The sequence below is a fragment of the Mytilus trossulus genome, chromosome 6 (assembly GCF_036588685.1).
Source record: "Mytilus trossulus isolate FHL-02 chromosome 6, PNRI_Mtr1.1.1.hap1, whole genome shotgun sequence".
Classification (NCBI taxonomy): Eukaryota; Metazoa; Mollusca; class Bivalvia; order Mytilida; family Mytilidae; genus Mytilus; species Mytilus trossulus.
The window spans coordinates 22,680,560-22,705,575 of NC_086378.1; the positions used below are offsets into that span (position 1 = coordinate 22,680,560).

Sequence of the window (25,016 nt, forward strand, 5' to 3'; positions counted from 1 at the left end):
TATCTGGGTTATATGACAAAAGCCATTTAGAAGACCAAACATCCAGCTCTTTCAAGTCGCGATCGATAACAGATTTAATCTGTTCTCCATCGTTACCAGAATAATTAAATGATGTGTCGTCAGCAAATAGCCGGCACAGTGAAGTAAGCTTATCAGCAATATCATTAATATATAAGACAAAGAGAAGAGGACCCATAACTGATCCCTGGAGAACACCAGCTGAGACATTACAGAAGGACGAAGACGAATTAATTAATATTTCTCTGTTTTCTGTCGTGTAGATAATCCTGAAACCGATGCAATAAGTTTCCGTCAACGCCATAAGCTTTCATTTTATGTATTATCATAAAATGCAAGTTACATATCAATATTAAGGATGAACACGAATGCGGTCACTTTCGTTTTACACGAAAACCATCTAACTAAAATACTAGAATTATGAAGATTCCAGTAATTAAGCATGACTTAATGGTGCTAGTACCCGATATATGTGCATTGTATTGTAAAAAAAACCAGCCCATATTTATGTAGCAGAAGCAATCTACTGTCCAATGAATAACTAAAAATTTACATTTTCACGATTTTGTAAAACTGCTATATTTTGGGGCCAAAAGGGACCTTCTCCTTTGTTTTCGTAGTTAATTGTTAACATACAACGAAATTAAAATAGGAGATAAGGCATTCTCTTACAATAGTCCAAAAACTTCCTGAATGAAAGAATACCGACATTAGTAATTAGTGGAAGGTGAAACATTAACTGCCATACCTGTAGAGTCGCGCATACCACAAGGTTCCGTCCTATCACAACCTACTTTAGCCTGCACCAAGTAAGGACTATGCCAATTAGTTTAAACATATTTATTTAGAGTGGATTGGAAAACAAGTTTTGCAACTTATATTAATCCCTTTCCACTTTGCGGGTGCGAGTGCTACCTTGTAGCGGCATTAGCCTACTCTTTTTCGAAATCTACAAGGGTGTCTGTAGCTTCTACATCAAAAGCTAAGGATGTAAATAAATCCCCAAATAAGGTGGAAACAATTCCTAAAAACAAGAACCTGGATACGGTGAATAAACCAAAGTCAGATGTCAATCAGAAACCTAAAGTCATTATTGTGGGAACCTCTAATACAAGTCGTTTAAACACAAATTTCTTATCCAAGAATTTCACCACAACTAAATACACAGCTTTCCACTTAGAAGACACAGCAAAAACTATAGAGGAACTCAAATTATCTCCAGCACCTAATGTTATTGTATTACATTCATTGACAAACAGTTTAAAGGATAACTCAGCAGATAATTGTGTTACAAAATTGGACAACATTGTTCAAACTACCAATAAAAAGTGGCCTTCTTGCAAAGTTGTGATCTCGCTTGCCACCGTTAGAAAAGACAAAGACACTTATAACAACCAAGTGCACTTAGTCAATGCGCTTGTGAGGAATCATTTTATAAAATACAATTTCGTCTCTCTATGCGACAACGACAACCTAGCAACAAGAGGAAAACCTATTGATAGGTTTATAAAAGACGACGGCTTCCATTTAACAGATCAAGGTGTTGCCCTTCTTGCATCAAACATTAAGCGGTCATGTGAAGAAATACTTAACTGTCAACCATCGACGAAGAGTTCCAAAAAACCTAACAATTATAACAACCAAAGATACGGCTATTATTATGGAGACTATTGGGGTGACAGATGGAACTAAGTTGACCTTTTGCCTTTATGTTGATTTTTTATTTTATTTTTGCAAAAACTGTCATAAAATAGTAAATTGACCCATACAAATCAAGTGGTTGATTACTAAATTTTGTACACTGTCTCATTTTTTAGTACAAATATCTTACTTTTGTAAATTCTCAAAAAAAACCACTCACTTTTTGAGTTATCTGTGCCTATAGAAAATTTTGTTTTCATTTAGAGTACATAGAAAGTCTAAGCTTTAATTTGAATTTGTTTTTGTTTTTTTGGTTTTGTTTTTAGTATTTGTTAAAAAAAAATATAGAAAGTTTGAATATCTTTTACTCCAAATAACTTAATATTTAAGACCAAACAAGTATTATTAAAAGTTAAATATACACTTGATATACAGCAGTTTGTGTTGTCTAGACACCCTGTAGCAATAGAACATTGTTTATCTATAACTGCTCAATTTTATTGTAAGAGCATTACCTTATATTTTTATTTGTATTTTAACATCTTGTTATTATGTGTCATAGTAAAGCTAATGGATCTGTTCCATCAAGATCTCAAGGTAATGCATGTAATTCTAGTAAACCAAAAGTAAAGAAAGATCTTAAATTTTGCTTCTGGAATGTTGGAGGCATAGTGCATGGTGGTATGAACAAATTGGACAATGATATGTTTCTGTCCGAGATCAAAGCATATGATATTATTCTCCTAGCGGAAACACACATAGGGTATAATACCCCCCTCTCTATAGATGGTTATAAATACTACCCTGTTTGTCGACCCATTTCTGGCAACGGTAGATATTTTGGAGGGTTAGCTATATTTATCAAACAGGCCTTAAAGCCTCATATTTCTTTGCTAGTGAACTCACAAAAAGACTTTCAGTGGATGAAATTTGATAAATCTTATTTTAACTTTAATCATGATTTATATTTATGCTTGGCATATGATCCACCAGCCCAATCCATTTATACTAAAAATCTGTCCACTGATATACTTCAGCTGTTAGAAAAGGACATATTACATTTTAAGTCTAAGGGTGATGTCCTACTCTGTGGGGATTTTAATGCACGTTGTGGTAATCTATTAGACTTTGTGTCCTCGGACAGTACAGATCATCTTCCAATTAGTAATGATAATTATCCAGTTGATTTCAATTTAAATGTTAGAAACAGCAGAGATACAACAGTCGATACTAGAGGTAAAGAGCTGATTGAATTATGCCTGGGGAACCAAATTCGTTTGTTAAACGGTAGAACTTTGGGTGATTCTTTAGGTAAATATACATGCTATAATCACATGGGTACCAGTGTTGTCGATTATTTACTGGCTTCAGATAGTTTGATGAAAAACATTTTGTATTTTAATGTTTCAACTTTTAACCCAACTTTAAGTGACTGTCACTGTAAATTATCATGGAAAATTCTTAGCCATCATTTCCTTGATATAATTCCACAGCCGAATTCTAAAGTCATGGGTAGTAAATTCAAATGGCAGGAAAACTCCCCTCAGGCCTTTCAATCAGCTCTGCAAGATAAAGACAGCAAAAATCTTATTTCACATTTTGATACCAGCTCTGATATTAATGAGCTGGCTGTGAAACTTAATGAAATTTTATTAACAGCCTCTAAAAAATGTTTGAGGCGTCCTTCTCCACCGAAAAAATCTTCAAGAAAAATATACACAAATAAAAAGTTTTTTGATATAGACCTTATAAAAATGAGAAAGAATGTTGTATCTTATGCTGAATTATATTCTAAATATCCAAATGACCCTTACATTCATGGTAGATTCTATAAATTGTTGAGACAATATAATAAAAGTAGAAAGTATAAAAAAAGAAAATTTCGAGAAGACATTTTAAATCAGTTAGATAATCTAGAGTGTAATAATCCTCAGGTCTACTGGGATTTAGTTAGAAAACTCAAGGAATCAGATAGTTGTGATCCCTCAGAAAATATTGCTGCTGATATTTGGTTAGATCATTTTAAGTCACTTAATTCTTTAGATAATAGATTCAAAAAGCGTAATGAATATATAGAAAAATTAGTCGAAAGCATTGAGAAACACTCGACTTCTTCTAAACTTGATTTTGCAATAACTGATACCGAAATACTTAAAGCTATATCACAGCTGAAAAACAATAAAGCTTGTGGCTTAGATTTTATAACTAATGAAATGCTAAAGGCAAGTGCCAATAGTTTAGTTCCATGTTATAGAAAATTATTTAATTTATGTCTTAATACAGGAAAATATCCTGAATGCTGGGCTGAAGGATACACTCTACCCCTTTTTAAGTCAGGGGACCCAACTGATCCCTCAAACTACAGAGGCATCTCAATTACATGTGCAATTGGTAAACTTTTTAATACAATCTTAAATGATAGACTTGACAAATATTTATTACAAAACAGTCTAATTACTGAGTTTCAAATTGGCTTTGTTAAAAAGTCCAGAACATCTGATCATATGTTTTTGCTTAAAAATCTAATTGACTCGGTACTTTCCACAGGTAAAAAATTGTATGCCTGTTTTATAGATTTTAAAAAGGCGTTTGATTCAGTCATACATAGTGGTATTAAATATAAACTATTACAGATGGGATTAGGAGGAAATTTTTACAACATTATAAAGAACATGTACAATGTAAGCTCAACTTGTGTCAAATCTGGGAAAATTTTAACTGACTCTTTTAGAGTTAAATTAGGGGTTCGACAAGGTGATAACCTAAGCCCTAATCTTTTCAAAATTTTTATAAATGACTTTCCATCATATATTGATAATGTTGATGATGATCTGATTTTGGGTGATACTAATATTAATTGTTTAATGTATGCTGATGATATTGTTTTGCTCTCTACCACATCATATGGTCTTCAATCTAAGTTTTGCTCTGACTGGTGCTTAAACATAAACACCAATAAAACAAAAATTTTAGTATTTAATAAGCAAGGTAGACTTATCAATGAAAAATTTACTCTTCAGCAAGTTGAACTGGAATGTGTACAGCACTACAAGTATTTAGGCCTTATATTTTCGGCTTCAGGAGTCTTCTCTCATGCAAGACAGGAATTGTACAAAAAGAGTCTAAAAGGCTATTATAAATTATGCAAAGATGTTATTCGTTCACATCCAAAAATTACTACCAGTCTACATCTATTTGATCACATGATCAAACCTATTTCTTTATATTCCTCTGAAATTTGGGGTACATTTAACCCAAAGAGTAGTAAATTTAGAAATGATATAGTCTTAGATAAAATTTATTCAGATCTTGAACCAGATAAATTACACATGAAAATAACAAAATTTATTTTGGGTGTAAACAGAAAGAGCAGCAATTTTGCTGTACTCTCTGAACTAGGTAGATTTCCTATTTATATTAGTATTGTGAAAAATTTACTGAATTATTATTTTAGAATTGAAAATATGCCTGAGGACTCTTTATTATATAAAGCCTTACAAACTTCTAAAGATTTAGATGATAAAAATCACAATAGTTGGTATAGCAGTGTCAGACACTTATGTAAAATTATTGACCTGCCTAGTAACTTCATTTATTTTAGTAAATACAAATTCAGAAAATGTTTACTTAATTGTTTAAAAGTATCCTATGTTAAATCTTGGGAAAATGCTTATAGCCAAAATAGCCAAGGAAAACTAAGAACATATTGTCAGTTTAAAACATCATTTTGTAAAGAAAATTATTTAAATATCTTGAAAAATTTTGATTTGAGAAAAGCTATCACAAAATTCAGGATTTCATCTCATAGACTTAAAATTGAAACTGGGAGATATTCCAAATTAGAAGTTCATCAAAGAATTTGTGATAAATGCGATTTAAATAAAGTGGAAGATGAACTTCATTTTCTTATAGAATGCCCTGTATACTCTAAGGATAGAGATATGTTATTTGATCTGATATTTAAAGAATGTAAAAATTTTTACTCCTTGGATATGGTCAATAAATTTATTTGGCTTTTAAACTGTGAGTCTATTAATATTTTAAAACAACTTGGCTATTTCTTATCAAAACACCTGCCTTGAGTAAACATTTATAATATAACACTGGGATACTGTAAGTAATATTTAAAATGTCTAACTTTTTAAAGCATACTGTTTTGTTGTTTTGCTTTATTGTATTTGTAATTGTTTGTAACTATATATTGTCATGAATGTATATGCACTATGCCCCTTGTGGGTACCTCTTATGGAAATAAAAGATATTCTATTCTATTCTATTCTATTCTTAACGTGCAAGAGATATGGCTCTCTCTTAACACGGGTCAGCCATTTATCGTCCCCTTCCGACGGACTATCAACGTTTTCAATTCATTTGAGCTGAGCTTTTTTTATTTTGCTTAATGAGTGACTTTCCCATTTGAATTTTCCTTAGAGCTCGGTATTTTCGTTATTTTACTTAATTGTATAAACGACATGGTTCTAAGGATTCAATCAACCGTAGGACAGTTTGCTGAAGACTTTATTGCTTGTCAATCTCTCATTAGATACAGAAAACCTACAAAGGGACCTAGGCAAACTTGCTAAATTGAAATCGACATGACCCACGACGTTCCATCCTTTTAAATGAAACGTATCCAAATCCCCAAGAAGACTGAGAGGTCCATCTTAGTACGATTTCACTGATAATATGGTCGTAACCTTGAGCAAGTTTCATCAACTAAATACCTTGGATGAACCATTTCATTAGTAGTAAACACATATGCACCATCTGCTCCAAAGCCAATATTACTACCGGTATAAGTTTTCTAAAAAAAAAAGAATGGATGGTATCCTCTCCAAATAGTCCGCCAACGAAAAAGCATACATGTCCTGCTCACACCTACACACTTTTTAATCATTGTTCATTTTTATCTTCACTATACAAGGTTAAATCGATTTTTTAATTGTTGGTTTCTTAATGTCTAGTGGCCAATATGTTATGCATGTTCGTGACGAGTATAAATCAACTATACAAACACAATGGGAAGATCAAGATACAGATACCCCTCCAGAATGAAGGTATGGAAAATGTCGAATGCCACTATAAAATGAGGATATATTTTCTGTTTGTTTTGTTCACACTTTGACGCGACTGTCATACAAGTGAGAGGTTTAGCTAGCTATAAAAACAGGTTTAACCACCATTGTGAACATAAGAAAATGCCTGTACCTAGTCAGGAAAATGACAGTCGTTATCCATTTGATTGATGTTTTTGAAATTTTGATTTTGCCATTTGATTAGGGACTTTCCGTTCTGAATTATCTTCGGAGTTGAGTATTTTTGTAATTTTACTTTTGGATAGATACAGATTTTTTTTATTGCAACATGCCGTATTACGGAGTTGTTGTGAGAGTTTTAAATAGTTCAAATACGGAATTTACATCCCAATCTGATCAGACGTGGATGCGTACTTGTACATCTCGTTTAGTCAAACGGACGCTTAACTTTTTGAAGGACTTTATTACCGGTCGAACGAAGATCAAAACACCTTGAGGGAGGTTGAAATGATTTATAGATAAGATTTTACGTCAGTTAGATAAGAATCGAACGACAACAGTAAAAACTGAAATGTAGAAAATGTGATATATATGTATGTCGATAACCGCATACCCGAAAATCAAATAAATATCAAACAAGAACATAGCAAATCAAATTTTATCTAAGAAATTTGTAAAATTTTATTGTTTTTATTTTTAATTATTTTTATTGGTATGCAAAGAGTTATATTCAAACATTACAACCTAGGGTGGAACACACTTAACAACTATGATCAGAGAAACGCTATACTGTTAATTATTCTAATTTTACAGTCCCAACAACAATGTGTTTTGTTATGAGCAAAACCAACACACTATCATGGTGTTATATAATGCAACGGTAATTGCTGCAACACGTTATGTCTGTTAACGTAATTTGTATATATCTATCAGCGTCCTTGAATATTGAACTTGAAATATGTGTAATGATTTTCCCATCCATTCAGATGTGAGGTTTTCTTACACTGTGGTTGTGGTAATGAAGTATTAATGAATGTAATAACACAGTGAGTAGATTATAACTGAAATAAACACACATGTAGGATAATTAGTACACATGAGCTTTGTTTTTGGGTTCTTTTATGTGTTTAACTTTGATTTGCATACTCATATCACTTTTATTAGATTTGAATTATTTCCATCTATTCGGTTACGGGAGAACTTCAATCCCTGTTTTATGTACTGATTTTCTGTGGGAGAATATAAAGAATCTGATTATGAAATACCTGTCGCCCACCAGGTAACCCCATACACCAGACTCATGTAACAGTCTTGGAGCGCTGGACAACTATCTGTCATCTAGTCAAGTAAATATTTTATTCTTATAAATACTTTCATATAACATCGATGTATGTTTTCATTGTTATACGTTGATTTGATTGGCTAACAGGGTCATACTGAAATCAGCTTTCATTTAAAAATGAAATGCAACATTCATGTTGATTCGAGGTGAATTATAGAAAAAAAAGTTGATAGAAATCGTGTTTTCATGATCCTTTCAATAAATTTTTATTATTAGAATTGAAGGCGTCTTTCAGTAATTGTATAGGGTTGTAAATGCGTTGACCGTGCGAAAATTTGCCGCGATTTATTCAAAATGTACTTTGGTAACACTTTTACGCCCAAATAAATTTACAAAAAGAAGCTTTCAATTCTAGTCGAAAATCTAAAGAGTGAAATGTCATATACATGTATCATTTCCAAACATTAGCAATGCACATGCCTGAAACATTTACGTATGACTTTATTCCAATCCGAATTCAGCTGACAAAAAGGTTCAGTTTTCCTTTTATGGACATTTGAAAATGTAAATAAACCAGACAAGTTTTCGGTAGACGCCAATGTTCAATTTATTTATCCAAATAATCCTAATAATAAAAAAAACATCTGAACATGCAGGTTATTGTCATTCCATGCTGACGGAAAAATTCCAAACATTTGTCAATCAAAATAAATTTCATGTTCAGTATTTATGTGACGCAAATATAAATATATAAACCTGTACAACCACGTTTTCGAAATCAAAATTATATTAAAAAAAACTACGTGTTATATCTTATTGACAATGAATTTGTTAGATCGGCGTGTACATCAAACATGAAAGGATTTTATGAGGAGAGTATTTTTCTATTCTTTAACTTCTTTTTCTCAATAATTTATTTATTTTCACCCTTGTTTCCTTGTTTCCTTTTTGTATATTTTTGGCAAATTTTCTTCTCTATTTTATTCTGCACTCTTCCCCTTATTATTATTCTCTATTCCACTCGGATTCTCCCCCCTTTAATTACAGATTGATTAAAAAAAAATCACATAACATTAAATCACAAAAATAACGTAGTGCAATGAGTTATCGGGCGACTCTTAGTTGTTGTTTTTTTTAAACTCAAGATGAAAATGAATTGAAAAAACATTGTTGACATGGGCAGATCCAGCCATTTTAAAAAAGGGGGTGGGGGTCCCAACCCGGCCAGGACCAAAAAAAAAGGGGGGGGGGGTCCAACTATATTTCCCCATTGTAATGCATTTTCAATAACTGCTGAATTGGTCACAAACCTTCGGACAGTACACGCAAGAGAATATGACGTTAAAATTTCACAAAGATCAGACACATTCAATTTAAATTATTATGACAATTATTGTGCGCGTGCACTTAATTTATTAAAAGAAATTAATATTACACGTATCCATTTTTAGAAAGCATACGATAGATAGACGAAGGCTTATAAGTTAAGTACATATAAGTAATTTGTTTTATTTTTCAAGGACTTCAAGAAATCATTCATACAAGTGTATCTATTTTTAAATTTTTACAAAACATAAGATTGTTAGGTGAAGGTCGAAAACTTAAGTACATAAGTTATTTCTTTTATTTTAAAAAAGGAACGATGACTAATGTAATTTTTGTACACAAAGGAAAGAATAGATTATCTGTTTCATTTTCACGAGAACCGAAAGGAATGACATCAGCACATTATTTTAACTGTTAGAACCTTGGGCTTTAACAGGAAAACTTTAAAATGCTTCTTTTGTAAATACTTGGGGTGTAAAAACCGTGACCTCACTACATGTATGAAGAGCGGAAGCATTATTAAAATGTGCGCACGGTCAACGTTTTTTTTGTTATCCTTAAAAATTACTGAAAGTACCATTCAATACTTATCATTACTTTTTTTTTTAGCTCGGATCTTGAAAATTCGATTTCTTTCAAGTTTTAATTTTTTTTCCTGTACAGGTTATTGTGGAAGCTCGTGTCATCTTGAGTGTTACATTTCATTTTGAAATAATTACATAAGATGCATGTTCCATTATAATACGTGATTCTGATTGGCTACTCTGCAATCTCGCGTTATTCCTTAAGCTACTTCATTTCACAATAAAATTTATCATTTATGATGACACGAGGTCCCACAATAAAGTTCACAGGTAAATTGAATGAAAACTTGATAAAAATCGTGTTTTCATGATCCTAGCTAAAAATAAATGTAATTATAAGTATTGAATGCTTCTTTTAGTAACTTCATTGGGTTGTAAAAGTGTTGACCGTGCGCCCATTTTTAGAATGAAGCGCTTCCAAAATGTACTTCGGTCAACGCATTTCACCCCCAATGAAGTTACAAAAAGAAGCATTCAATTCTTAAATATTAACATTACATGCAATACGTTCTTTAGATTGCCAACAACAATCTCGTGTCATTTGGAAATTAACCTTCATTTCAAAATAAGATGTAACATTCATTAGGATACGAGCTTCTACAATAGATCACAAAAAAGTGCAGAGGTAAAAAAAAGTGTGACGTTAGTTTGACTAGTGCGGGATGTATAAGTACACAGCCACGTCCAATCGGAATGGGGACGCTTAATCCAATGCATTTTTATAAAAGAGAAAAATAAAACAGAGAGACTCTACCAGTTTAAGAATTATGATAACAGCATAGCAATATATATATCCTTATGTGGCAGCTATTTTTTTCAAAACACGTCTGTCCCTTTCCACCATAACTTCATATTCCAGTGACAATTCAAATTTCCCGCCTTTTACATCGATCTACACACTACCTTCCAACGACTATCTATTTATTCCCGACTTGGAAATGCGTGAAATTATTTTTCTTTGCACATACAGCAAAGAGCAATAAACCAATCGTAATACTGTGTCTGTTTCAGTATCGTTTAAATTATATATTCCTATTTTAAGTACATGTTAATTATTGTATATAATTATCAACATGCACTTGCTAGGTAATCTGGTGCACTCTGGAGTCTCCATGGTGGTAATTTTGGTGCACTCGGGAGTCTCCATGGTGGTTGCCTTAGACAATTTTTGAATTAAATGTATTTGTTCCATAAGAAATTTATTTTCAATGGCAGATATTTGGTAAGCAGTTAAACTCTTTTCACTACATGTACAGAACTGTTTGAAGCGTGCCATCTTATATAGACATGTTGTCTCTTTGACGTATTCCCCATTTCCATTATCAATTTTATTTTTCTGTTGTTGATTAAGAATACTTGATATGTATTGTGTTTTCTTTCATTTTTTTTTTGGTTGCTGTCTGATTGATAATTATCGTGCATCTCACTATGTTAATTTATTTCTGTTTGTACATAAGGTTGCAAGTTTAAATGGTTTCAGTACGCTTCTAATCTAAAGTATTTTATGATAGAATGGTAACTTAGAGTTTTAACATCTGACAATTAAACACACACTGAAGAGGGGCGTCCGTTTGGCTTCGCGGGATGAATAAATATGCACTAAGTGAAGGGAGAGTGCAAACCTTTCTAAATATCAAAGAAATCATGCAACATTTCGTGTATGGGTCCGTGAATTGCATATTACTTCATCTAAGATAATACCGTCGGATTTCTTTAAAATAAAGAAAGAAGGAGGTTGTACAAAATTTAAGTGTACTCTTGATATGTCACAAAATAAAGGTATATGTGTGGTGAACATGCTACACGACCCACAAATTTCCACATATTATATGTGCGTGTGAACTTTAATTTCTTTTTCTCCAAAACTGTAGAATTTTAATATAGTTCATTGAAAAAAGTGATAAAGTTGAGGCGTAAAAGGAGTTACTGGTTAGATCTCACTGCCTTTGTCACTTTATATATATTCCACATTACTGAAACAAAGCAAACAAGTAGATGGCTGGCAAATTGTTATAATGTGACAACGGTGAGCTTAAATTGTAATTACGTATATTTGAACAAGTTGTAAATATCAGTGTTGCTGCGAAGTGTGGTTATGTCCTTGAAAGAACCACAATTGCATGTAAATAAAATATTCAAGACAAGTTCGACTAAATATGTTATTTTAAATGATTTTATACTTTAAATTTCTTTCCACTTGATGAATTTTAAGTCTTATAATCTCTTAGCCCATACAATTTTCTGAGGCACACAGTCAATTGGTTATGCATGTTTACTTTCAGCTACGGTAGACATCTACTCATTTTGATATGACTGTCGAAAGCAACGTCTGCAGGTATGTGCTAACTAAATAAGTTATTTATAATTATAATTGGCTTTTTTGTTAATCTCAAAATTTTAGACTCTTTCAAAAGTCAATTTCAAGAGTAAAAAATATCTAGGGTAATTAATGCTTAGTGCTCTATTTCGTATCTGTCACGTTATCATGTACTTATATGGGAACACTTGTCTACCTTCTTTAATCGTGTACTACGATCTATCTCAAATATCGTCTGTTAAAATTCTTTCTTGTCATTTTAAAAACTTATAAATTTGAAACTACTAATTGTTTAAAGGTTTACTTTAAGATGGCGTGTTAGAAGTTACCACCACACATCAAAAGAAGTGTTTAAATGAATCACTTCACACACGACTCTTGTATCATATTTTGATTATATGATTACGCGTCAAATTATGTCACCAGACCAAATAGGATTAAGTTATTTTTATTAAATAATAAAAGAATCATAATATGGAATATTTGAATATACAATTACAATTGACCTTTTTACTAAGGTAAATGACATATAGGAGTATAAAAGCACCCAGCTGTTTATGTTTCCTGTTATGTTCATATATTATTGACGATACATACAGTCAGCAGCATAAACGATCATTGAACTCGGATAATCTGTAGTGTGGATATAAGGGAAAATACTCCGGTTTAAACTAGGTTTATATTAACTGTCAGTAATGGGGTAAGTTACTCAAGATATATTTTCAATACCGTGTAGTTTCGTGACTTTACGGTATCGCGATTTCTCATTGTTGAAACCCGTACGATTGCCTGTGATTGCTTACATCCAATTTATTTGGACATTGGTATTGGTAGTCACAATATATCGTTGTCTCATTAGCAATCACACCTCATCTCCTTATTTTACAAGTTTCGTAATTTCAGTTGGATGTGATTCAGTCCTACATGAAGAAAATAACAAAATCTTTAAATAAGCGCCATATTTGACATTATATTGTAATATCATATTTGATTGTTGCTTATAAAGGTAAGTCTGTTTATTTAGACCTTCATACTTTGGCATATGTTTTTATTGTATATGTTAATTTTAAACATCGTCTTACAAACCTTATACCTGCCTCTTCCAAGAGCGGACCTAGGAGGAGGTCCCGACAGTGCGAGCCCCTCAGTCTTCTGATCTTTTACAACGTAAAATGTATTTGACTTCAATAACCTCTTTTTTTGTGGTTGAACACATTGAAGAGGGGAGGGGGTGTGTGTGTCCTGCAACATCCTTTATGAATAATCTTACCCGCGCGTCTTCGATAAGATTCAAATTTACATCTCCTTTTTAAAATAGAAAGATTAAAAGAAACCTGAGCAGAGTTGTGACTTATTATACGATGAATGCCGTCCAGCAGTCCAAACGTCGAAGTTCAGGTTTACGGACAAAATCCTTTTCACCCATAAAAATATCTTCACCGAACTTGGTTGTATCATGAATGCCTCATGGAAGTGAGAAAGACCCAGAAAAGAGTCAACGCCATCACGAGTTGGTAGACCGTTTTATGGAATAACCGTTTCACAAATGATATCGGATATTTCCTTACATCGTAACTACAATCCCCTTCCCTTTCATGAATGTGACCTACCGAATTATACTATTTACTTGATTTGTAATCACATAAGCAACACGACGGGTGCCACATTTGGAGCATGATCTGCTTACCCTTCCGGAACACTTGAGATCACCCCTAGTTTTTGGTGGGGGTTCGTGTTGTTTATTCTTTAGTTTTCTATGCTGTGTCATGTGTACTATTGTTTTTCTGTTTGTCCTTTTTATTTTTAGCCATGGCGTTGTCAGTTTATTTTAAATTTATGAGTTTGACTGTCCCTTTGGTATCTTTCGTCCCTCTTTTACAGCAGTTATTTATAGACTGGTATTTAAAGGAAAAAATAATCTTTCATGTTCCAAACAAGTTTAACTACACTTGCTTTGACAATGCGAATATGATTGAAAAGAACTTCAACCTTTTCACTTTGATGTCAATATGTCACTAGCTAGGTCAAAGGATAGGTAGCACCCGCAGTTGTTAACTATTATTGAAGGTCAAAGTCACAGTACATAAAATATTTAAAAAACTGAAAATTTGGAAACTTTCGTTTCCTAGAACAACATCATTTAAGCGATAAATAAGATCTTTGGCCGAAAAAAAAAAATTATGTTGTAGTCTGGATGTCAGTAGGTCAAAAAGTCAAAGGACTATGTTAGAACTTTTGTTTCCAGATGATATCTTACGAACCTTTGTCCAACACCATCAGGACCATGGTTAAACTTAGTTGAAAATTTTCTCAAAGGTCTCGCGGGTTATTTCAGAAATTTATAGATTGAAATATGAGAAAAATATTGTTTTCCATCATCTGACATTAGTTGTCAACAAAATTAAAAGTCTTCATCACTAATACACAGTCAGAAGGTTTCTTTTACAGCCAGTCCATTAAAAAATAGAATCAGTTTGAGCCTCTGAAATTTTATATTAAACCAGATTTTCAGAGTATATAGGCACTGCATGTGTTTCTTTGTTAAAGCGAGTGAATCAAACAAAATCTCTCCGTGGTAAAATTGAAAGTTAAAATCAGTCACAGGCATCATTGTAAATATAACGGAATTTGACGAGACTATCATCAAAGTGAGAGGGTTAGCGGTATAAAACCAGGTTTTATCCACCATGTTCTACATTTGAAAATGCCTGTACCAAGTCAGGAATATGTCAGTTATTGTCCATTCGTGTTTGGTGCGTTTTGTTATTTGATTTTGCCATGTGATTATGGACTTTCCGAATTCATTTTGCTCTAAGTTCAGTATTTTTGTGATTTTACTTTTCACAGTAAAAAGCCAACCCTCTCACGTGTTCTGTTTATAATATATGCAGTTTATAGTATAATTGGATTCAGTCATGGGATACTTTTAGAATATAGATAATATCTAAATAATGTTACCAAGTGCAGCGTGTTCTATAATGAATTATGTAATATGTTCCGGGCACTAAAGTATATATTTGATAATTATAAAAACCTTATATGGACAGCTGTACTTGGCATGTTGTCACCTTAACCTGGTACAGATTTTGGACACATTTTTTAAGTTCATGGTGGGAAAATCAGTGCTTTAAATATAAGAAGATCGTAAATATAAAGCTACAATTGAAAGGTAAAAGCTAATTTATGAGTGCATTGTGTGTGTGATATCTCCGGATGATTTTAATGTATCTGTGATACTGAAGAATTTATAACCTATTTTGCAATCACAAGTATAACAGATAAGTTATATAATTCAATTGTCACAAAAGTATCTGAAAAATAAACTGGGCTTTTATTTATAACGGATGTTTAAAAATAATCATAATGTATGTAATAGGTGGGCTGATAAGATTGTCAATTATTACAAAATAAGCATAGTCATAATGTCGTTTTTTTAAACCATGTCTGTTTTTATCTTTTCCTTTTATTAGAGTTTCTACTTACACTCGACCGAGTATGTGAAGTAGATTTCCTGACCAAAAGCGTCTACAAATCAATATTCGTAGTTTGTGCAAAAAATAATGGAAGAAAAAGAAAAGAAATATAACGAGGACTTAGATGATGAGGATCTAATCCCGACACCCCCAGACGGCGGGTGGGGATGGATGGTAACATTTGCATCGCTTGTTTGTAACTTTATTGTTGATGGAATTGGTTACGCCTTTGGTGTTCTACTGCCGATATTTGCAGAACATTTTGAGGAATCGAAAGGAAAAGTTTCTTTGGTTGGCTCTCTATTGTTTGGTGTATATCTATGTTCAGGTAAATATTATTGTACATGTACTAAAAAAAACGTTGATCAAAAGAAGAAAAAATCAAATCAAAAGAAGTTGTTTTCAATAAAAAATGAAAATGTGGTATGATTATCAATTAGACAGCTCTGTCAGATACCAAATGACTAAGGGGTTAACAACTATAGGTCATCGCACTGCCTTTAACAATTAGCAAATCCTATACCACATACTAGAAGTAAGCTATAAAAGGTCCCGAAATGACAAATTAAAAACAATTCAAACGAGTAAACTAACGCCTTGATATATGTTGAATGCAATAAACGGAAAAAAATGTCACTGTGAATACACGTATTTCATTTCAAGTGTTCGAAATACGATTTTGTTTCGATTAGTTTAAATTTAGCATCTTTATCTTTACGCATACTAAATGACAATGCACTCTGATTTAACATCCTTGACCTGTGCAGGTAGGTCTTTATTTAATGTTTGATAAAAAGTTACTATACTAGGACACATACTTTTGCAAGGAGTGACGTACTAATCTGTATGGTTCACAGACCTTTAAAATGCGTACTTAGTACGAACGTCTACAGAAATAAACGATGAGGAAATGTTAATAACATAAAAATAGATAGTCATGAGCATGGAAGTACTATATTGACTTACAAAGTACTTCCATGTCACGAGAAAATATAAACTACTAGTTCTTGAATTAATAAATATTAAATGTTTTCTAATCTTATTTGCAAATTTCAGTCATATGGGTCAAGCAAAAAAGACATAGTACGCCAAAGTATTGACACATCAGTCCGGAATTACAAACAAAATATAGTTATGATAACGTTATTTATGATAGATATAGACTTCATTTTCGCAACTCTCAATCAAAAGAAGAGATCGAATTTATACGGGCAATGCTATATAGTACTTTATTTTAAGTAACAATTTATTTTGCTCATTATTTTTGCTAAAACGGAGTATTATACAAATAGAATATATTGTTATTTTTTGTAGGTCCCATAGCCAGTGGTCTTGTGAATAAATTTGGTTGTCGTCCGGTCACAATTGCAGGAAGTATAATAGCCTCGGTTGGATTTTTATTAGGATCCTTCGCTCCTAACCTTAACATACTTATATTAACATATGGAGTTCTTGGAGGTAACATTCTACGTCTATATCGTTTAACAAAATAATAAAACACAGTCCAAACGAAACAAAAACTCACATCGGATGTAAAAAAAACAACACTTTCTACGTTTTTGATAGTCTAATATTTGCTTTAATATTTATGTACATATATTTTGCCTGTAGTCTTTTTAAAAACGTACCAAATCTGCACGGTATAAGAAGTTCCGCCATATCTAAAAAGAAAAAAAAACCAAAGAAAAAATCATCAACCTAATAATTTGTTCCCGAATATGACAATACGGCAATACGTTGCTTAACTTTTGATGATGGGCATACTTTTACAACACTACAACAATCAGTAATCATTTTTTTAACTCGCGCGTTTTGTCGTTGTCGAATCTGAACTGTATTTGAAACTCGTTTATAAATTTTGACTATAGTCAAAGCCCTTGAACAAAAGACAAAAATGGGAACACAAATAAAAGGCAAATTACATTGCAAACGAAAAATAAATGAACAACATAAATTTAAATTCAAAGTAAAAGCAATAAAGTAGTTAATTTTATATAAAAAATGGCGATTACATTTATTTTGAAAATCCTCTTTCATTGGATTTGAAAAAAACCAGTGGATAAGTATGGGTCTCACATTCACAGTTAAGCCAAATTGTTAACGCGTTTTTAAACACAATACAACTGTTACAGTTGTTAATTTCTGTGTCATTTTGGTCTCTTTCATGGGCAATCATACCACATCTTCTTTTTCGTATTGTGAACAAGTTTTACAAAAGTAATTCGAATTCAGATATAACGTCGTCTGCTTTCTATTTGCTTAAAACTTACAAAATAGACAAACAAAATCATATACCAGTAAATTTTTCAATATGATGATAATGAAATAAAGTTACATAAATGTATAGCTATGATTCATTGAATATACATATTTGAATTTAATTTACAGTGCATTGATAGTCGCACTCGTTTCAAAATGGTTACCGGTTTTCAAACGAAATGAATGTTTGTAGCAGCACAACGGGGCAAACACTTTAGCAAAATAATATAAATCAGATTGTGTTAAAAGAAAACCATTTGAAAACAAATGTAGATACATGTATATGTAAAATTGTAATTCTGTGCACGTATTATTTACGTTTTACAGGTCTTGGTTTTGGTTTGATCTACTTGCCATCTATTGTAACAGTCGGTTTTTATTTTGAGAAGAGACGAGCACTTGCTACGGGGATCGCAATGTGTGGTTCCGGAATTGGGACATTCGTATTTTCACCGTTAAATGACTATTTGTTGGGACTGTATGGTTGGAGAAACTTACTTTTTATCCAATCTGGAATAATTTTAAACGGTGTTGTGTGTGGAATGTTAATGCGGCCACTGAAAGTAAAACCCAGAAAGCGAAGTAAGAAAAACGCACTAAATAAACATTCAAAACAAATGTCTGAGGAAAATCGTCAAAGGACAGAATCGGATCCAGATGTTTATGAAAGAAAAATAATGACAGATTTGCTAAGCAAAGACCCGTCTATAAGGGAAATTACTAACGGCAGAGGGTCTTTACCGGAAGTTCATTTTGTAAGCACTAAAAGTAATGAAAGCAATTCAAATATGAAAGAGACATACCAACCTTTGATAATAAAAGAAATTATTCCTAGGACAACTCGAAGTAGAGCTGATTCGCAACCCTCAGTGATGCAGCACAGAATAGACTTTGCAAGACCAATGTACAAAAAAGATATTTTCTACAGTGGAAGTATAGATAGAATACCACAGTTTAGATCTCAGCCTAATGTTCATAGTTATGTAGCCAGTATAACATCTATTCCGGGAATAGACGAACCAGAGAGATCCTCACTTTGGGACAAATGTACATGCTTGCCCAAAACTGTGACTGATATTCTCAAGGAAATGTTAGACTTTTCATTAATGTTGAAAATCTCGTTTTTCATGTTGTTCATAGGGAACGTTTTTGCGTGTACTGGATATTTCATTCCATTTAGCTACATAGTGGACAGGGCTGTACAGATGGGTATTTCCAGTTCTAATGCTGCTTTTCTGCTCTCAATAATGGGTAATCATTGTTTTTTTTTATTATGCTATTAGAAAACCAAGTCGGTCTTAAAGACCAATTTCGCCCATAACCTGCAAATGATTAACATAAAAATGATAAGTCCCTTTTTGACATTCACAGAAATACTAAGCATAATTGCACGTCGAAAAGTATACAAGCAAATATCTGTGTATACAATAATCATGATAATCAAACCACGAAGATCAACCAAATTAAGTCTAAAACACACACAAAAATAGATTAGGGTATCGCGTGACTTACACAAGAAGCAGTGTTCGGGTGCTTCGACATTTGAACGTCTCCTGCTATGTATGTCTGATCCGAAATGTTAATCCACACTCATGCGGGAAAGAAAAACTAACAATGAAAATGGCGCGCTTAAACTGGTGTTCCCGGTGAGCAGTTCTACCGGTTTCGAGATAACAGTTTAATAGGAATATTAACAAAGAAAAATTATTATAACCTTTATATATAAAAGAAGATGTGGTATAATTGCCAACGAGACAACTCCACACAAGAGACCAAATGAACAGAAATAAACAACGATAGGTCTTAACATTCGGCCTTCATTGTTGTCGGCATTCAACAATGAGCAAAGCCTAACCGCATAGTCATCTATAAAAGGCCTTGGAATGACAAATGTAAAATAATTCAAACGAGAAAACTAACGGTATAATTTATGTACAAACACGAAAGGAAAACAAATATACAACAATATATATATCTACAAACTATAAAAATAAGTTGAAAAAGGCTTAACTCAACAGACAGATACAAATAGAAATACATCTAACAAAAACACAGAGTGGACGTGGCCGGGTACTTTTATATCCCAACAACAAAAAGACACTAAGTACTGATCTGAAAGTACTCGCATATGTTTATTTATATTGTTCCATAGATGTTTTTCACCTAAAATACTGAAGTGTTGATACTAAATAATAGAAATGGATAAAGAGATTAACAATTGAGTGTCGATTTTCCAATTTATCTTTCATGCAGGAATCACCAACACCATAGGAAGGGTCCTGTGTGGATTTCTCGCTGATCTCAGTTTTGTCAATCCATTAATTCTGAACAATGCAATGCTAGTACTAAGCGGTGTCGTCTTGTTTATGGAGCCACTTTGTACAACCTATGCAATGCTGGTTGGATTTTCTGTCATATATGGTTTATGTATAGGTAAGTTAACATCAATGGCATTTATTTTGATAATGTCGACCGATTAGTGTATGAAAACACGAGGTGTTCAATATTACCGACATATAAAGGACGAACACAAATTTTACAATAACAAGCTTGCCTATATAACAGTTGAAGAAGTGAATGGGGAATTTTGATGGTCAGTGGAAATTTATCTTTGAATATAGCGTATGCCATTTCATCAACATGAACTGCCAGTAACCGAAAGCAGTCCTCTGTCATGTCTGTTTTTTTTAGAATTTATTTTGAAAGAACTGTTCCTAACTGTATTTATATATCATATAATTTCTGAGAGAATCTATTTTTCGTATGAGTGTTTCAAAATATCCAATGCTTAATGTAATACAGCTGTTTTCAACAACAATGATGTTTTGTTGTTTCCATTGTTTAAGACTTAAGAATGTCAAACATACCGAGCATAACAACAATACTAATAATTTGTTGTTTACTTTTTTTTGAATTAGTACATGTCGGACAAACCGGGCTAAATAATTATAATAATATGTTGTTGACATCGTTTTGATCGGGAATGTTAAATCACATGTTCAAGTAAAGCATATAGTCATTCTAATGAATGTTAATGGTTTTCATTTAAAATTGTTTCACAATTTTAAAAAAATGGATCCATAAGTGGTTTCAAAAATGTTCTTCTAGATTTACATTTGGCACGCTGTCGTTATACAATGTTTCCAATAAGTTGCTTACCAATTTTGAAAGAGGAAAAGTGAGAAAAAAACATTCCAAGATATGCAGAATGAGATACATAATCATATATGTATGTGTAAAATAACACCTATTGTCAGCTAATCACTGTATTTATAATACTATTTTCTTGTAACATACTTCAACGGTTGACTGAGATATACATTTTTGGCCAGCAGAACTTCTCTGTCCGCCATAAGTTACCTGCTTAAAGACAAATGCGGCGACTGATGTTTGGAAAGTCGCTTCGTCAGGTGCTCGTTTCCCGCTCAATATTTTTTTTATAGGCCAATAAATTGTGTCGGTATAGTAATGTATGTTTGCAAACGGTAAATGTATGAAAAGAACAGTTCTTGTTACAATATTTTTCGAAGGTTTCCCGCAGTTTCACCAGAATTCATGGGAAAGGAAGTTTAATCGCCGCCATGTTAAAGAATCTTCGTTTGTCATGAAACATACCTTATATACCCTGCAGTAATTTCGTTGAACGATAACCAAAACTCTCTCCAAGCATTGACTGATTTGAATTATCTCCCTTCTTTGATATGTCGTTTTCTTGACTTTGGAATGTCTCTTTGTTAAAAAAAAAAATGTCGACCGAAAAAGGTTTATCTTTTTATTTTCAGCTGCATATATTTCCCTGACTTCTCCTATAATATGTGATCTCCTTGGAATTGGTAAACTATCGAATGCGTTTGGTCTACTTATATTAGCCAGAGGTGTGTCAGGCATATACGGTCCTCCTTTAGCAGGTAAGTTTAAAAACACAATACAGTTCGTTCATCATATGGTTAAAATTAGTCCGAGATTACTCTGACGTCCAACGGCAGTTTTGCCAGACAAGCTGGGGCCGTGGGGCGGCAGAGCTCGTCCCATTTCAAAAAGTGGATATTTGCCCACCCAAAATAGATGCGCTGCTTCGTCGCTTCTGGGCCTTGGAATTATATAAATCGGGCATCAATCTGTTCATTTTTCATTTACCTCTTCATTTATGTAAGTTTCATCTACCTGCCAACCTTTTTTTTTCATAATTGGACAGTTTTCATAGTGACCCATCGATTTCGGCATTTTGCCTTTCATTTTCAAAGACTATCACGCGACCACGAGTAAACAGTGATGATTTATGCAAATGACCATATAGCCTGGGATCCGGCCCAATCTAGCTGCGCGTCGTAAGGGCCAGGTGGGGAACAAATATCATGTGGTCGATTCAGTGCCAGTTGACTCTGAATCTAAAGTGAGGATGAATAAATATTTGCATAAATTTTGATGTTTGATGTAAACCAGCACAATTGGATTCCAATTGACACCTTGGACATATAAAATCTTAAACTTTTAACTTTCTCACCAGGCGATTGCTAATAAGAATTAACCCTTTTCTGCTTACTAATTATCATCATACTACTAATTAGATATGATAACACTATACATCAATTCATAAAGAAAAATAATTACAGTCTAATTTTTACTAATTGATGTTAAACAAGAATTGATTGGATACAGATGTAAAACAAACATTGAGGACAAAATCAGTATTAACCAATCATTGACAGGCAGTACATTGATACACGCCTGGCTATACTGACAAGATTAGCCAGGACCCCAGGCTAATGACCATAATGTAACACCTCGTTCAGTTACGATGCAAGTTATCTAAATGTCCGAGAGCTTCCGATTGTAACGTGGTCGGAACTAAATGCTTCATACCGATCTCCTGTAAAAGAGGTGAAAAATCGTGGTTGGCTTTTAAATGGTAAACATCGATCTCCTATGAAGGAGGTGAAAAAGATATAAATATTTGCAAATTTTGAGTCTCGAGACCACGAACTCTCTCGTAACTTGACGTCCATTTGAAAGTGAAAGTCAAAATGCCCAAATCAATGGGTCTCTGTGAAAACTGTTAAAATATGGAAAAATAAAGGTTGGCAGGTAGATGAAACTTACATAAATGAAGAGATATATGAAAAATGAACAGACTGATGCCCGATTTATATAATTCCAAGACCGTCAGTCGGCACCAGAAACGACGAAGCAGCGCATCTATTTTGGGTGGGAAAATATCCACTTTTTGATATGGGACGAGCTCTGACGTCCCACGGCCCCAGCTTGTCTGGCAAAACAGCCGTTGGACGTCAGAGTAATGGCAAATATCCACTTTTTGATATGGGACGAGCTCGGACGTCCCACGGCCCCAGCTTGTCTGGCAAAACAGCCGTTGGACGTCAGAGTAATCTCGGACTAGGTTCAAATTCACAGGCACTTGTCTCAGAATTTTTTTCCTACATACCTTAATATAATACGTGTTAGACTAAGGTATATACGGAAAACAATTCCGAGACAAGTGCCCGTGTTAAAATTCCATCTACAAAATTTCAATGTGTTTTCAGTTTTGTTTAATTTGATTATATATCTTAACGAATAATTTGCTGCAATGAACAACAAATTTTCCCTAAAATTTGTAATTTCAAAACATCTATGTAAAATAGTTGAACTATAAATAGAATCATATTCAAAACAGTGTAGCTACGACCATTGAATGACGAAATACATTATCCCATTGACTGGAACATATTAGGTGAACGTTTGTCTGTAATGATCACTGTTCACTACATATTTATTGTAGACGTTAAACAGTCAGTTAAAAAGGTTCTCAACGCTTTAATAGAATATTTCGAAAAACTAATCAGGAATAACCTTTATGTTTTCATTTATATTGAATATTGATATAAATCATAACAATATGTTATTCCTGATTGGCTTTTCAAATTATTTTATTTAGGTGTTGAGAACCCTTGATGACCCACAGTAACTGTTGAATTGTCTTTAAAAAAACATAGTGAGCTGTGGTCGTCACAGACAAACGTTCACCCAATCTGTCCCATCTAATGTCGGTCGTCAATCAATGGCCACAGCTACACTGTTTTGAATATGATTCTATGCAATACAAAGACATGTTTAATCAAACTATGAAAGTGTTATACATACTAGTAATTTAAGACCAGTATACCAAATATTTGTTTTCAGTTTTTAAGGCATTAGTGATCATTACAAAGATCTATAATTGCTTATGTCCACGAAATTTGTATTCTGGTGGATTTTTGTCTCAGTGAATTTGTAAAAATCAACATGTAGTCTTGGTTTTGCAGGTGCAGTTTTCCAAGCAACCAGTAACTACGATGCTTCATTTTACCTTGGGGGAGGAATGTACTTATTGAGTGCAGTCTGTCACATGGTGTTACATTTTCCATGCATTAAAAAGGACGAACAAAGGAAAGAATTGAACATAGTATTAGCATAGAACAGAGGAAAAGTGATATTCTTTCTTTACACAAAGGAGAATTTAGATCTCTAGTCTAACATCGTAAATCATATGTGTTAGGTCACATGATGTGTTCATAGATTCACGTGACTAACATACATTTGCTCAATAGCGATCTTGTTATCCTGCGAGAAAAAAATCCGAGGTCAAAACGTATAAGGCTTTAGCCAATGAACAACGGACTACTATATATTATGTTTTTTGATTTTCTAACTTTTTTACAGAAGAATAATAAATTATGCATAATTATGATAGAATATAAACATATTTGGTTTTTTGTTTCAGTTGTTTCACATTTTGTTATGTTTGGATCGTTAATACATGACTTTACGGCATGGTTTTGATCACTGTGGAATGTCGTTTGGTGACCTTCAGTTGTGTAAATTCAGGCCATTTTGGGTGTTCAATAGTTTTGTCTCATTGGCAATCATGCAAAATCTTGAATAATATTATATAATGTAATTCATATTGATTATTATAATTCTATGGATTAGTAAGGAAGTATTATATAAATGTAATTTCAATCAACTTAAATCAATCTATTTACATACAAGCGTAATAATATTGTAAAATGCAGGTTATGTATGCATCATTCGTTATGCGAC

General features: G+C 33.0%; 1 protein-coding gene across 5 annotated transcripts; it reads left to right on the plus strand.

Annotated features, from left to right (window-relative positions):
* Positions 1 to 7,632: 7,632 nt before the first annotated feature.
* LOC134720937 (monocarboxylate transporter 14-like) lies at positions 7,633 to 24,688 on the plus strand. Of its 5 annotated transcripts, XM_063583528.1 has the most exons (8): positions 7,669 to 7,741; positions 12,170 to 12,222; positions 15,675 to 16,005; positions 16,992 to 17,135; positions 18,264 to 19,187; positions 20,190 to 20,369; positions 21,719 to 21,844; positions 24,239 to 24,688. In XM_063583528.1, the coding sequence occupies exons 3-8, from the start codon at positions 15,765 to 15,767 to the stop codon at positions 24,388 to 24,390; spliced, it is 1,767 nt and encodes a 588-aa protein (XP_063439598.1). In that variant the 5' UTR covers positions 7,669 to 7,741; positions 12,170 to 12,222; positions 15,675 to 15,764; the 3' UTR covers positions 24,391 to 24,688. The 5 variants fall into 5 exon arrangements, with proteins under 5 accessions (XP_063439600.1, XP_063439598.1, XP_063439599.1 ...); XM_063583530.1 differs by lacking the exon at positions 12,170 to 12,222 and having other exon boundaries at positions 7,633 to 7,741; XM_063583529.1 differs by lacking the exon at positions 7,669 to 7,741 and having other exon boundaries at positions 12,117 to 12,222.
* Positions 24,689 to 25,016: the final 328 nt, after the last annotated feature.